Source organism: Artemia franciscana, chromosome 6, assembly GCF_032884065.1.
Source record: "Artemia franciscana chromosome 6, ASM3288406v1, whole genome shotgun sequence".
Lineage (NCBI taxonomy): Eukaryota > Metazoa > Arthropoda > Branchiopoda > Anostraca > Artemiidae > Artemia > Artemia franciscana.
The window spans coordinates 5,361,662-5,377,379 of record NC_088868.1 but is presented as its reverse complement, the minus strand read 5'-3'; the positions used below and the strand labels follow the sequence as shown (position 1 = coordinate 5,377,379).

Genomic DNA, 15,718 nt, shown 5'->3' with positions numbered 1-15,718 from the left:
CGAAGTTCTGCCCAAAGAATTTCAAGCCTATAACCACCGACTCCTGTATATTTATATCTACATATGTTGTCCTACAATCTGGAGACAGTTCGGAATAGATAACGTAACTAGGAAGTTGTTTTTCAGCCCAAAAAAGCCCACCAAAATGAACAGAATCCAGAAGAAATGTCTATAATCAGAGTCTGATTAACGAAAATCGTAATCCGAAAAATGTTTGTTCATTTAGTTATTAAAATTTCCAAATACGAGCCGTGTTTTTTAAGTAAGGTCCGTTTGAACATAAGCACACAACAAAAGGTTATTTTAAATAATTTTTTTTTCAGAAATTATATACTTTACTCTATTTTTCGACATAGTTACCAAGTTTTTTCAAACACTTATCAAACCTCTCAACTAATTTTAAAGTATAGTCTTCATAAAAATTTGACGCCAGCTCCAATAACCAAGAGTTCACTGCTATTCTTACAATGTTCTCCGCCCTTCATCTTTGTAACAGTCGCCACTGAGGTGGCAACCGGATGAACAGGAGACGAAACATGGGTTTCGCATATCACGTCCAAATCGAGGCAACAGAACCTGGAATGAAACACCCCCACTTCCCTGAAAATTTGAAGGCCAAACAAACTCTCTCCCTACCAAAAATCATGGTGTCGGTGTTTTGGAATAGACATGATGTTTTTTGGTTGACATCATGCAACGAGGAGCCACTATCAATGCAGAAGCATACTGCCTAACGCTCAGAAAGGTCCTCAGAATGATAAAAAAAAGGGGGCATGCTGATCAAGGAAATTGTCCTTCTTCATGACAATGCGAGACCTCACATTGTTCGTCTGACCCGTAATTTGTTTGACAGTTTTGGCTTGGAAGTTTTAGATCACTCACAATACAGTCCAGGTCTTGTGCTGAGTGGTTACTATCAGTTTCTCCACTTCAACAATCACCTCAGTGGCAACTTTTACAATGATAATGACGGCGTAAAAACGGAAGTGAAATACTGGTTACCAAAACTGGCGGCAAGTTTTTATACAGAGGTTACTTTAAAATTTGCTGAGAATTATGATAATTTTTACAACAAACTGGGCAACTATAGAGAACTGGGCAACAAACTGGGCAACTGGGCAAATAGAGTAAATGTACTTTTTGAAAATAAATTTACTTTTTTTTAAATAATCTTCTTTGTGTACCTATGTTCTAACAGATCTTACTTAAAAACACGCCTCGTATTTAAGACCATGTTTTTACCTGGAATCCTGTCTATTTGTTCCTGCAACTGCATATAAAATTCATCTGAGTCACCAAAGTAAAACAGTTCAAAATAGGGATGATACCTTTTTATTGACAGTGAATAGATATAAAATTATTTAACTGGATATTTAGAACACATATACAGTGTTCATCATCAGCAGTAAAACTGTATATCAGAACTGTATCATCAGAAGGAACACTGTATATGTGTTCGAAATATCCAGTTAAATAATTTTATATTTATTCACTGTCAATAAAAAGTATCATCTCTATTTTGAACTGTTTTACTTTCGTCATGGAAAGGCAGTGTTGTCTTCGAAGTTATCTAAATTTGAGTCACCATTATCTATCAGTTAGATCTGCAGGGTTATATACTATTACGAAGGATACCTTCCATCTCAGTCGTAGAAAGAGCAAATCCATTATTAATACCTTCCCAATCTAAGCAAGATTTAGAAATGTCCTTAATCCCTATGAACCCTTATCTCTGGCTATGTACCATATTCTACCGGAAAAAATAAACTCTTTATGCTATACTGCCACATCATAGTGATTATAAAACAAAATTACCTGGGTATTCAACTGAACTATTCAGCTATCATCTTGCAGTAGGCATAAAACAAAACGGTGCGCATGCTCACCAAAAATATTCATGCTTATATAATATGCTGTCATATAATAATGATGATATTGACTAAAATGAACTATTCTAGCTTATTTTAGGATTTGGTGAGATCCATTTGTGGAAACAATCCTGCTATACGAGCTCTAACTGATCAAATGGAAGCTGATGAAGTTGTTCGATGGTCCAATAGTCTATCAAGAGCAAGAGTTACTCGGTGGGGTGGAATGATATCAACCCCGGATGCTCATCTACAGGTAATTCTTCGTCATCTTCCATAAATGAGCAATTGTAGCAGATTGGTTTGCAATTAAGATTTTACCTTTGAATACGTGTATGCTTCTCCCTGGGTTTCTTTTTTCGTACCAAGTTTTATTAAAAAAAAATTGATGCATTTTTAGAATTGTGTTTTATTTTTCCTTGAATATTTTGTATTAAATGATAAATTTTAATATTCAAGGAATAGACACCCTCCCCTCTTGAAAATAAACTTAAATATACCAACAAGTATTTTGGGCAAGCTAATTAAAGCTGAATATCCGTTTTTTACATAAAATAAGACATTGGTTTCTTGCTCATTTGCTCTAAATCTATGTAATTTTAAGCTTATTGGTTAGTGTATTTTGTCCATAGAAAGTTAATATTCCATAGAAAGTCCATAGAAAGCTATAATTTTAAGCTATGTAATTAAGCTGTATTTTGTCCATAGAAAGTTAATATTCCATAGAAAGCTATAATTTTAAGCTATGTAAATAAGCTGTATTTTGTTCGTAGACAGTTAATATCCCATAGAAAGTCCATAGAAAGCTATAATTTTAAGCTATGTAATTAAGCTGTATTTTGTCCATAGAAAGTTAATATTCCATAGAAAGCTATAATTTTAAGCTATGTAAATAAGCTGTATTTTGTTCGTAGACAGTTAATATCCCATAGAAAATCCATAGAAAGCTATAATTTTAAGCTATGTAATTAAGCTGTATTTTGTCAATAGAAAGTTAATATTCCATAGAAAGCTATAATTTTAAGCTATGTAAATAAGCTGTATTTTGTTCGTAGACAGTTAATATCCCATTGAAAGTCCATTGAAAGCTATAATTTTAAGCTATGTAATTAAGCTGTATTTTGTCCATAGAAAGTTAATATTCCATAGAAAGCTATAATTTTACGCTATGTAAATAAGCTGTATTTTGTCCGTAGATAGTTAATATTCCATAGAAGGCTATAATTTTAAGCTATGTAATTAAGCTGTATTTTGTCCATAGAAAGTTAATATTCCATAGAAAGTCCATAGAAAGCTATAATTTTAAGCTATGAATGAATGAATGAATGACTGTATTTAAAGCCATTTTTCAGGCCGTATACATACATATATAACAACAAACAAACTAAATTATGTAACAATCGACTTTCGAATAACAAGACCCTCCCGGACAAAATTTGCCACTGCTACTATATTTATTTTCGACGTCGACTTCAAAGTTCCAAGAAGGGGCTCACGACTATCCACTCCAAGAAAGCTCCCTCTTAGCTCATTTAGCCCCTGACACCTGAAAAGAAAATGGTCTAGCCCATCAAGATCACCGCAAATTGGGCAAGTATACCGCATTTCCGGGTGACACCTATTTTTCCAAATACTGTGAAGAGGGAGACAGTTTGCTCGCACCTGCATCCAAGACCTCAGGGATTTTTTTGGAATCCCTAATTTAAAATACAAATCTTCACCATAATTTTCTTTCACCTTATAGTAAGAACTTAAGCTTTCCGACTGGCTAAGGTCATTCCACCATTTCGGAATTTCTTGGTCTTCCAGCCTTGTTTGGATCTCTGACAGAAAGGCTTTTTGATCTGAGATTGGGCCCTCTCCTCTATTCCATGCATACGATAGACCTGTGCTGTCCAGTAGTTTTTTGACATGGAAGGGCCATGACGATTTTTGTCCCAGGGTAATTCATCATACGCTGCTCTGATGAGTCTTGAGGAGGGACATTGCAGTATTTTCAGCCAAAACTTAATTAGTTGGATCTGTCTATGTTTTCTCATTGAGAAAAGTCCCAAGTCTCCCTTGATGAAAAGTGTGTGAGTTGTGGCGTGCAGACCTAGCATTCGTTTATAATATTGTAGCTGTAGTGTTTCTAATGAATTTACCACTTCTAGGCCCCATACTTCCCCTCCATAGTGGAGGATTGGCCTTATTTTTGAGTTGAACACGTTTTTGTGCATCTTTAAGTCACCTATTCCCGTCAAATTACTGTTCCTGAACAGCGTTGCCATTGCTGCTTTTCCTCGATTTGCCATCTTCGAAATATGATTGCTCCATCTTCCGTTCGATGTTAGATGGAATCCTAAATATATTGCCTGAGACACAACCTTCACAGCTTCACCATTCAAATTAAAACTTTCTTCATCTTTATTTCCTGTTGATTGTCTACGGCAAAAAATCATCACCTCTGTCTTTTTTGTGTTAATTTTCAGTTTCTTTTCCTCTAAATATTCAGCTGTTAAATCTAACAGAGTTTGTAGCTCCGAATTGGATCTGGCGAACAAGGCAATATCATCGGCAAATACTAGTAATGATAATAGTTTATTTCCAAGGTGTACAACTGGCGCCCACCTTTTTCAAGGTATTCGGCAAGATCATTTATAAAAATAGCAAAAAGTTTCGGTGATAGGGTACTACCCTGTTTTACACCTTTTACATTAAAAAACTCTAGATATACCGCTTCCTGATATCTTTACCACATTTCTGGTCAAACAATACATCGAGAGAAGAACCCTTAAAAAGGGTGACGGAATTCCCGTTCCTAAAAGCGTTCTAAACAGAATTATACGGTCAACATTATCAAATGCTCTACTTAAATCAAGAAAAACCACGTACAACTTTCCGTTTCCCTTGCAATACTTACTAACCAATGCATTTAGAACAAACATTTGATCAGATGGTGAGTATCCTTTACGAAAACCGGCTTGCTCTTCTCTCAGAATTTGCCTCTCATCCAGCCATAATTCCAGCCTTTTGTTTAAGATTTTGTCCAAAATTTTTCCAAGACAGTTTCCTAAGCTGATTGGTCGGTAATTCTCGCACAAACTTGCATCACCTTTCTTAAATAGGGGGATAACTACAGATATCTTCCAAGGATCAGGCCTTGGCTGTATTTTGTCATTAATCCTATGTAATTAAGCTGTATTTTGTCCATAAAAAGTTTCAGCCATTGTTTATAATTCATGGTCTTAGTGATTTATGAATTTTAAATAGAGTTTTAGATTTGAAACATGACGTGAACACCCCCTCCCATCGCTTCTCTACTGTCTCATTAAAATATATTTTATGTTACATTTTATAAATACATTAAAATACATTTAGAATGCATTTTTTATAATTCATGGTCTTAGTGATTTATGAATTTTAAATAAAGTTTTAGATTTGAAACATGACATGAACACCCCCTTCCCTCGCCTCTCTACTGTCTCCTTAAAATATATTTTACGTTACATTTTATAAATACATTAAAATACATTTAAAATGCATTTAAAATGCATTTTTATAATTCATGGTCTTAGTGATTTATGAATTTCAAATAAAGTTTTAGATTTGAAACACGACATGAACTCCCCCTCCCCTCGCCTCTCTACTGCCTCCTTAAAATACATATGCATAGTTAAAAATGTCCTCTAAAGAAATCCCAGTGCATTGTTGTTATGGGACAAACGGTTTGTAGACAACACTAGCATTGTGTTTTGTCTTGAACCATAAGTGAATGAAAACACACTTTTACATGGAAGACGTTGTTGCTTTTCCCCCAGTTGCTTAAATTGCTCAGTTGACTAAAATTGTTCATTTGGAGCAATTTTTCGCTTCGTTGCTACTGTAGTTAGTGCTTACAAAAGTTGTTTTACAGTCAAGTATTTTTTTTTGTCTTTCTTCTCAAAATTTAAGACAGAGATTATACATTTTTAAAAAATGAAAAAATGATACGTATTCTTTATGCGTCGTTTGTGTTGATATTGCTTTTCAAACTGAGTATTGACCGTTTCAATTTTCTGCTTTTGAAACAGAAGTGAAACGCTAAAGTAAAAAAAAAAAAAAAGAGAATCAGTTTCTTGGTTATCCACTTCTATATTAATTACTTAAAAAATTAGTCTGTCCTTACTTTATTAAAAAAGTTATTTTTTAGTAAATTGATTTATTTTAATTTAGTTTTATTTCTTTAGAAAAAGGTAATTTCTTGAAAAGAATAGCCTGACATTTTTTTAATTGTGGATTTTCTTGCTTTTTGGTTGCTTATTTTTTATATTTATTTTTTTTTGTTATTTATCTTTTGTTAATGTCTGTTATTGTGTGTGTTATTTGAAACAAAAATCATAATATTTAAGAAATTCGGAACAATTTCATTTTTTACTTATTTGTCTCATATGTTACAAATTCTGAATACTTTTATACTTTACTTATTTGTTTGCTTAGTCGTTAGAAAATTTAGAAGCCTAGTTATAGTCTAATAATAAGCAGTAGGCTGTTTGATATTTTTTTTTACTTGAATTGGATAGCTTGTAGATGTCAGTGGTAATTACAACGACAGGATTACCATGGGATAGAATTACAAGGCATATCACCGATATCTTAGTAAATAAATGCACTAATATATATATACTAATTGTTTGCATTAAAAGTAATTTCGAAAAATATGCTAGAAGATTGAGGGATTGAATGACATCTTATTGGGCATACGAAAAATATTGGGAAATCTCCCGATTCAACACAAAACCAGCTGATACCCTCATTTCCAACCTTAACTGCAACAGTGTTATTCTCGTACATAGCATTAATCGCTTTAGTGTATTTGTCTGGTATACCATACAAGGATAAGACCTTTGCTACATCTCCTCTATCAACAGAACCGAACGCACGCTCATAATCTATAAAACTGAGGACCAAAGGGGTTTGACAACTCAAGGACTTCTCAATTATTAACCCAAGAGTGAAAATTTGGTCGACACATCCTCTACCCTCTCTCTCTACCATGTTCTCCTCTTATTACTTTGTCTACAGCATCTCTCTGTCTAAAAAGCATCATATTATTAAGTAATTTGCTACCTACAGAGCAAATAGAGAATAGAAAAATATCAATTGACAAATTTAAAGCGCTCCTTTAGGAAACGAAATTGGCTATCTTTATAATCTGTGATTTGCCTCATCGTGAGTAATGTGAGCTCATTAGGACCTTCTGAGGACTCATCATTACAATATTCTTAATTACTTTTTAACAATAGTTTTATATAAAAAAATATTTGAATTATAAACCTACGTATACGAATTTAACAGGACTTCTTTGAGCCCTTCTAAATGTACTTGGCTGTCCTTGTGATTTGTGATTTAGGTCTTTGTAACTAATCAAGATAATATTCGTATTTTGGGCAAAGTTTCTAGAAACTTTATTTTTGCGAAACTTGCCAAATTAGCCACAAACTTCTGTTTTACAGATTATTAGGAAGCTTTTGGTTCAGCCGATAGGAGAGCTTTAGAAATGGCCCTACCCTTGTATAATATACCAGATAAATAAATTAAGGTGATGGGCACTGTACCAGTACTGCGGTTAAAGCAGGGTTGAGGTTAGTAGCTGGTTTCGTGTTGAACCTGGAATTAAACAAGGATGTCTTCTATCCTCATTTAAGTGAATAATTTTGATGGACTATTTCCCAAGGAATACGAAAAATTCAATCTGGGAGCTTAAAATCAAACATGTAATTAAAGCTCTTAAAGCGATTACATACTGATGATCTGATGATACTGATGATCTGATACTGATACTGATACTGATGATTTGATCATTATAAATGAAAAGATTAGCAAAATAAAGGATATTTTGAGAGCTCATGTTGCTGGAATACCTTTGAAAATTAATATTATGAAAACTTAAACTGGGAATAAATGAATTTGAAGATTGCTGGGTAACAAGAAGATTAATCAAGTAGATGGCTGCACTTACCTGGGCAGGAGTATTAGTAAAGATGGCGGATGTGGTAGAATAGCCAAGGCTCAAGGTGTATTTTCACAGTCGAATAGTTTTAGAAGAATTAGAAAATATGTCTTTTAGAAAATATGAATTAGAAAATAAGTCTGCGAGTCAAGATTAGAATATCGGAAGCTATGTTAATGACAGGGGTTCAGTATGGCTCTGAAACCTGTGCTCTACCAAAGACGGAGGAGCGTTTATTAGATGTTTTTTTCAGAGGAATTGTTCCGATTGTTTTGGTTATGTTTCTGACTGATATTTCGAACAGCAAGTTGTACGGAAAATGTGGTTCTATCGTACTTTCTAGGGCTATAATGACAGAAAGGTTGAGATGGTTAGAACACGTACTGTGGTAAAATTATAGCAGTTCATATAACTGGCTTACCAATAAAGTGATCATACGACTCGATGTCTTTTTTATGGTCTTTACAAATATAATAATCGTTTCTACCGTAAATTCAAATTTAAGCACTTTTTAACCTAACCTAAACTAACCTTATTATAAATAATTTTAGCACTGAGAAAATGTAGCATTATTTTTTCGAAAACGACGGAAAAGATGGCGCTGAGAAAGCGCAGTATTATTTTGTGGAAAATAAGCGATAAGTCATACTTTAATTGAGAATTTGTCAGTTTTAAGAGCTCAAAAAGTCTTTAAATTTGGATTTGCGGTAGAAGCGATTATTATATTTGTAAAGAACATAAAAAAGGCATCGAGTGGTATGTTCACTTTATTGGTAAGCCAGTTATATGAACTGTCATTATTTTTTTTAAAAATCCCTCATTTTTAAGAGCTCAAAAAGTGTTTAAATTTGAATTTACGGTAGAAGCGTTGATTATAATCTTAAAGAGCATAAAAAAGGCATCGATTGGTATGTTTACTTTATTGGTAAGTCAGTTATATGAACTGCTATAATTTTACCCGTTCTGCTAACGAAAAATGAGTTCAAGTTCTTTATTTTTCTTTGACTATACATATTTAAAACTATTCACATAACATCCCCGGTAGGGAGACTGGCTCGAAAGCCGGGCGACAATACAAATGGTACAAACAAACAAACTTAGAAGAAACGGATGTCATCACACTTCTCACTCTATCTCACATTAAATAATTAATTATTATTAAATTATTTATTTTTTATTTATTAAAAATTAAATTAAAATTATTTATTAAATAATTAACTATTAAAAATAAAATTAAATTAAAATTAATATTTAATTTAAAATTAATTTAATTAATTTTAATTAATAAATTTTAATTAATTTTTAATTTAATTAAAATTTAAATTAAATTAATTAAATTAAAATTAAAATTAAATAAAATTATTAAATAAATTTTATTAATTATTTACAAAAATTATTTATTAAAATTATTGCCATTATTTATCCGATAACTGAACGGAGGGAGCAAAAAATGAGAGATTGCTTAAGATCGTCCTTTTTGCCCCCAAAAAGCTGATTGTTCGTAAAGGGTTGGGAGAGGTCTTAATAAAGGACTTATAGGAGATTGGAACTACTTAAGAGGAGATGTAAAGAAAGAAGCTTTAAATAGCTTTGGAGACAGAAGGAGCTTACGCTGCTCTGCTGGCAACGGGGGGGGCTTGGTGGTGCTTTAAGTTGCCAAGATAGGTACTTTTAACAGCAGTTTAATAGTTTTCTATCATTTAAATTTCAGGGGTAAATGATTAATGGTTTCAAGCCTTTAAACCCCAGAAATGTCACTAAAATTGCAATTTGGTTCCCTTAAGACGTTTTAGGATGATTTTGTCATGACGAAAGTATACAAAGCGCTTAAATAAGAGTGTTAGCTATCAAACGACCTTCAACAGCTCTCTACGATGTTCTAGTACCCTATTAGAACTGGAGCAATAAGGCAAAAAAAGGCAGACATCTCAGCGTTTCCAGTTCTCAGAAAATTCTCAAGAAATTGATCAATCCTCAGAAATTTCATGAGAAATTCATGAGAATTGAGAAAATTCTCAATTCTCAGAAATTTATTTCCGCGATAATATTTTTACTAATACTATCTAAATAATAGCTATTATTCCTGAATCAACATTCACGACAAGTTTTTCTTACGAGACAGTGTTTTTAAGGTTTTGGCTACTATGGGGCGTGTTTTTTCTGTATTAAGGTGCAGCTATTCCTGCTCTCATGAAATGCAAGTGTTTCCGGGCCATGGGCATGCTTGTTGCAAAATATGGTTGTAGTTCCTCGGTATATAAAAAGTGATATCCTTGTTGCTAAATATGGGGGACTGTGGATATTCTAAAAGAGGTTTTCGACTACGTAGATCTCAGTTCTGCAATTATTTCTTCGATCCGACGCGATTTTTTTATGAGGGGGAGGGGTCAGGGCATTTTTTGAATTCCCATAAACTTGTTTAACTAACGAACTTATATCATAAAAACATTCCTGAATCAGTTTCAAATGAATTCATCCTCAATTGACAGTTTTTTTGGAAACGCGTCTTTGAATTTTCGGTTACTATTATTGTTATTTTCGTGCAAGGTTGTCTTGAAAGGGGGGTAACTCCCCTATTAGCTTTCTTAGCTGACAGGTTAACTTATGCTCGTCTTCAGCTTTTAATTTTTTCTTTATTCAGTAGTTTTGTCGATTATTAATAGTTCTGTTTTTATTCTTCACAGAGCAACTTTTTCTTTAATTTAACGAGAAAAATTTAACTAGAGTTTAACGAGAAATTTACCTTTCATATTTATGAAGAATTATTTCAGAATTATTTATACAGATTTCTGTATAAATATGTTAGTTTTAATTTTAATGCTTCAATATATCTGCTGATGACAATTGCTGTACATGTGATCGAAATATCCAGACTTTGTATCTATTTCTACTGTCTAATAAATGGACATCCCCATTTGAACGTTTATTTGTTCATCTTCTTCAATATATGAAAAATCCTTGTTGCTAAATATGGGGGACTGTAAATGTTCTAAAAGTGGTTTTCTACTATGTTGATTTCAGTGCTGCAGTTTTCTTCTTGATCCGACGCGATTTTTTTAAGGGGGGGGGGCTTCAGGCCCTTTTTTGAATTCCCACTAACTTGTTTACGTATGCATTCATCCTCAATTGACAGTTTTTTTTGGAAATGCGTCTTTGAATTTTTGGTTACTATTATTGTTATTTTCATGCAAGGTTGTCTTGAAAGGGGGGTAACCATGAATAGCTTTCTTAACTGACAGGTAACTTGTGCTCGTCTTCAGCTTTTGATTTTCTTTTGATTCAGTAGTTTTGTCGATTATTAGTATTTTTGTGTTTATTCGTCATAGAGCAAATTTTTCTTTAATTTAACGAGAAAAATTGCCTCAGCTGTCTATATATAAACACTACCTTAATAGAGTGAGTCAGATTTTAGGGTCTAGCTAGGGACTGAGCACAGAATCGAGGCTTTTTTCCGTGACAGTCTGAATCCTCGGTTGACAGTCCGGATTGTAATTATTACGTTTTCCACTACAATTTCGATTGCCTTATCCGGTTTTCCATAATCCCATAATCTGGATTATCACTAGTGATATCACTAGATTAGTCAACTAGATTATCACTAGATTTGTCAAACTAAGAATTTTGTTTGAGAAGATTTTCGAGCGAGATTGTAAAACCAACGACAAAATCTCAAAAGTTTTGACAGTGGATTACTGTGAATTTTTTGGAAATTACTATTTTTGATTGCGGTCTCCTTGAACATACCTAAAATCAGATGCGTAATTTGCTATTGGCAGGGGGAGGGGTAACTGGTCCTTCTAGACTCAATTTTGCCCCCTCCCCTCGTGATGAAATCTTGTTTCTTCAATAATCTTGTCAAAACTAAGATAATCCTGCATAATTCAAGCATCCAGAAACCGGGTTAGTTTTCTTTAGTATAGCCTATTTTTATGGCACTTGGTATTAACCAAGTGGCATATAGCAATCTCAAATTCTGTTGGTCTGTCGGTCCCGGTTTTGCTACTTTAGGCACTTCCAGGTAAGCTAGGACGATGAAATTTGGCAGGCGTATCAGGGACCGGACCAGATTAAATTAGAAATAATCGTTTTCCCGATTTGACCATCTGGGGGGGAGTGGGGGGCCCGTTAATTTGGAAAAAATAGAAAAATTGAAGTATTTTTAACTTACGAACGGGTGGTCGGATCTCAATGAAATTTGATATTTAGAAGGATATCGTGTCTCAGAGCTCTTGTTTTAAATCCTGAACAGATCTGGTGACATTAAGGGGGGAGTTGGGAGGGGGAAACCTAAAACTTGGAAGACACTTCGAATGGAGGGATCGGGATGAAACTTGGTGGGAAAAATAAGCGCAAGTCTTAGTTACATGATTGACATAACTTGATCGGATCTGCTCTGTTTGGGGTAGTTGGGGGGGGGGGGTAAACTCTGAAAAATTAGAAAAAATGAGGTATTTTTACTTACGATTGGGTGATCGGATCTCAATGGAATTTGATATTTAGAAGGATATCGTGTCTCAGAGCTCTTATTTTAAATCCCGACCGGATCTGGTGACATTGGGGGGGGGGAGAGTTGGGAGGGGAAAACCTAAAAGTTGGAAAACACTTAGAGTAGAAGGATCGGAATGAAACTTGGTGGAAAAATAAGCACAAGTCCTAGATACATGATTGAGATAACCGGAATGGATCCGCTCTCTTTGGGGTAGCTGGGGGGGGGGGTTAATTATGAAAAAATAGAAAAAATGAGGTATTTTTAACTTACGAACGGGTGATTGAATCTCAATGAAATTTGATATTTAGAAGGATATCGTGTCTCAGAGCTCTTATTTTAAATCTTGACCGGATCTGGTGACAGGGGGAGTTGGAAGAGGAAACCTAAAATCTTGGAAAACACTTGGAGTGGAGGGATCGGGATGAAACTTGGTGGGAAAAATAAGCACAAGTCCTAGATACATGATTGGCATAACCGTAACGAATCCGCTCTCTTTGGGGTAGTTGGGGGGGGGGTTAATTCTGAAGAATTAGAAAAAATGAAGTATTTTTAACTTACGAACGGGTTATCGGATCTCAATGAAATTTGATATTTAGAAGGATATCGTGTCTCAGAGCTCTTATTTTAAATCCCGACCGGATCTGGTGACATGGGGGGAGGAGTTGGGAGGGGGGAACCTAAAACTTGGAAAACGCTTAGAGTGGAGGGATCGGGATGAAACTTGGTGGTAAAAATAAGCACAAGTCCTAGATACATGATTGTCATAACCTGAACGGATCCGCTCTTTTTGGGGTAGTTGCAGGGGGGGGGGGTTAACTCTGAAAAATTAGAAAAAATGAGGTATTTTTAACTTACGAACGGGTGATCGGATCTCAATGAAATTTGATATTTAGAAGGATATCGTGTCTCAAAGCTCTTATTTTAAGTCCTGACCGGATCTGGTGACATTGGGGGGGGGGAGTTTGGAGTGGTGGAACCTAAAATCATGGAAAACGCTTAGATTGGAGGGATCGGGATAAAACTTGGTTGGAAAAATAAGCAGAATTCTTAGATACGTGATTTACATAATTGGAATGGATCCACTCTATTGGGGGGGGGGAGTTAATTCTGAAAAATTAGAAAAAATGACGTATTTTTAACTTACGAATGTGTGATCGGATCTTCATGAAACTTCATATTTAGAAGTGACCAGATCTCTTATTTTAATTCTCAACCGGATCCAGCCTAATTGGGGGGGCAGTTGAGGGGAACCAGAAATCTTAGAAAATACTTAAAGCGGTGATATCAGGATGAAACTGGATGGGAAGAAAAAAAAACCTGTCTAAGACACGTGACTGACATAATCGGACCGGATCTGCTGTCTTTGGTGGAGTTGGGGGGGGGGGTAGTTTTGAAAATTGAGGTATTTGTAACTTACGAAAGGGTGACTAGATCTTAAAGAAATTTGATATTTAGAAGGGTCTTGCGCTTTAAAGCTCTAATTTTAAATTCCGACCAGATCCTGTTGCTTTGGGGGGAGTTGGATGGGGAAACAGGAATTCTTGGAAAACGTGAAAATTGGGGTATTTTTATTTTACGAATAGGTGATCGGATCTTAATGAAATTTGACATTTAGAATGAATTCATGTCTCAGAGCTCTTATTTCAAATCCCGGCCAGATCTTTTGACATTGGGGGGAGTTGGAGGGGGAAATCTTGGAAAACACTTGGAGTGGAGGAATCGGGATGAAGCTTGGTGGATAGAATAAGCAGATGTCCTTGATATGTGACTGACGGAACCGTACTGGATTCGCTCTCTTTGGTTGAGTTGAGGGGAGGTGTTCAGTGATTTGGCGAGTTTGGTGCTTCTGGACGTCCTAGGACGATGAAAATGGGTAGGCGTGTCAGGGAGCTGCACAAATTGAGTTGATAAAGTAGTTTTCCCAGAGTCGAACATCTGAGGGGCTAAAGGGAGAGGAAAAATTAGAAAAAATTAGGTATTTATAACATACGAGTGAGGGATCGGATCTTAATGAATTTTGATATTTAGAAGGACATCGTGATTCAGAGTTCTTATTTTAAATCCTTACCGGCATTAAGCCTCTTATTTTCCTTTTAAATCAATCTATTGATTCATAGAATTTTGCTAGAGCTCATACCATATGATCTCTTGGCTCTTAGCTCTTCTTGCCTCGTCTCAAGTGCCATATGAGCTCTTAGCTCTTGTTGTATCTATGGTACTATTTGGCTCATTTTTCAGTTTTCACTGTCATTTTCATATAATTCGAGAAAATTGGTTCTAACTCACCCCAACCCCTCCCAGAATTTACCATCATGACGAAGTTACGCCACTACCTAAAATGGTTCCTCATAACTCATCCTTGGCAAAACTCTGGGTACATGTGTATTATTCAGAACACACTCAATAAGTAAATTTAGGTTCTTTCGTGAAACAAACTACGATGCGAGAATCCGGTTTCATAGCCACAAAGACAGAACATAATTTAGTTTGCTATGCATAGTGATAGGAGATAGTGTCTGAACATGGATTTTGAACTGAAGATTTGGGATTTGCCAAAGACTGAAAAAGAGGCAATTATATTTTTCCAGGATAAGGGGTTGTTGCCCACAACAAAACAGTGCGCCAATGGACACAACATGACTTTATACTCTTACGAGAAGGAACATTTCTGGAAGTGTAACAATAGGCTATGTTTGAAAAAAGTCATTTGTGTGTAAATACGTGTTTTGCTGACAGTAGAATACCATTTATTACTGTAGTTCGTTTCATTTATTGCTGGGTTTTAATTAAAATGTGCCTGCATCGTAGTTTGTTTCACGAAAGAACCTAACTTCACTTATTGAGTGTGTTCTGAGTAATACACAAGTACCAAACTCTGTCTACAAGCCGTCATTTCTGTTGATTATAGTCTCTTTCACCATATATTCTATATATATATGGGTGATGCACAATTTTAGATCATTTATAATCCTTTTGCTAGTAAGTGATAGTGAAGGTAATAATATTTTGATCCAACTTTTATATTTTTAAAATCACAGTAGGCTACCCTCAGTTGCAGTGCCAGCTAGATAAAGTGATGGTGACCTATAGTATCCTAGTGCTAATGTGTCAATTTCACTTGATGATTGAGTCCCAATTCAGCTTCTAATCAAATCTATATCACCTTAAACTTTGAATTATTCTCAAGTGGCAGCCTAGATTGTCTTCTCTGTCAGCTCATTCTACAATGGTACAGCTCTAACAGAAACATACTTTACCATTCTCTTCTTTGGCAACAGGGTAGTAGTTTTTTTGCAATGACTCATAGTATGGCTCCATACTCCATAGTATGAAGTATGGGTCAAGAGAGCCATACTCTGAGCCAAGAGAGCCTCTCTGTGCCATACTCCA

General features: G+C 35.0%; 1 protein-coding gene across 1 annotated transcript in view; it reads left to right on the top strand.

The window, feature by feature from the left end:
- The window catches only part of LOC136027948 (E3 ubiquitin-protein ligase NRDP1-like), a 55,592-nt gene that overhangs the window by 21,071 nt on the left and 18,803 nt on the right, over window positions 1-15,718 (top strand). Inside the window, exon 4 of the mRNA XM_065705420.1 lies at window positions 1,969-2,124. Coding sequence (XP_065561492.1) covers window positions 1,969-2,124 — 156 coding nt within the window. The remainder of the gene's footprint in view (window positions 1-1,968; window positions 2,125-15,718) is intronic.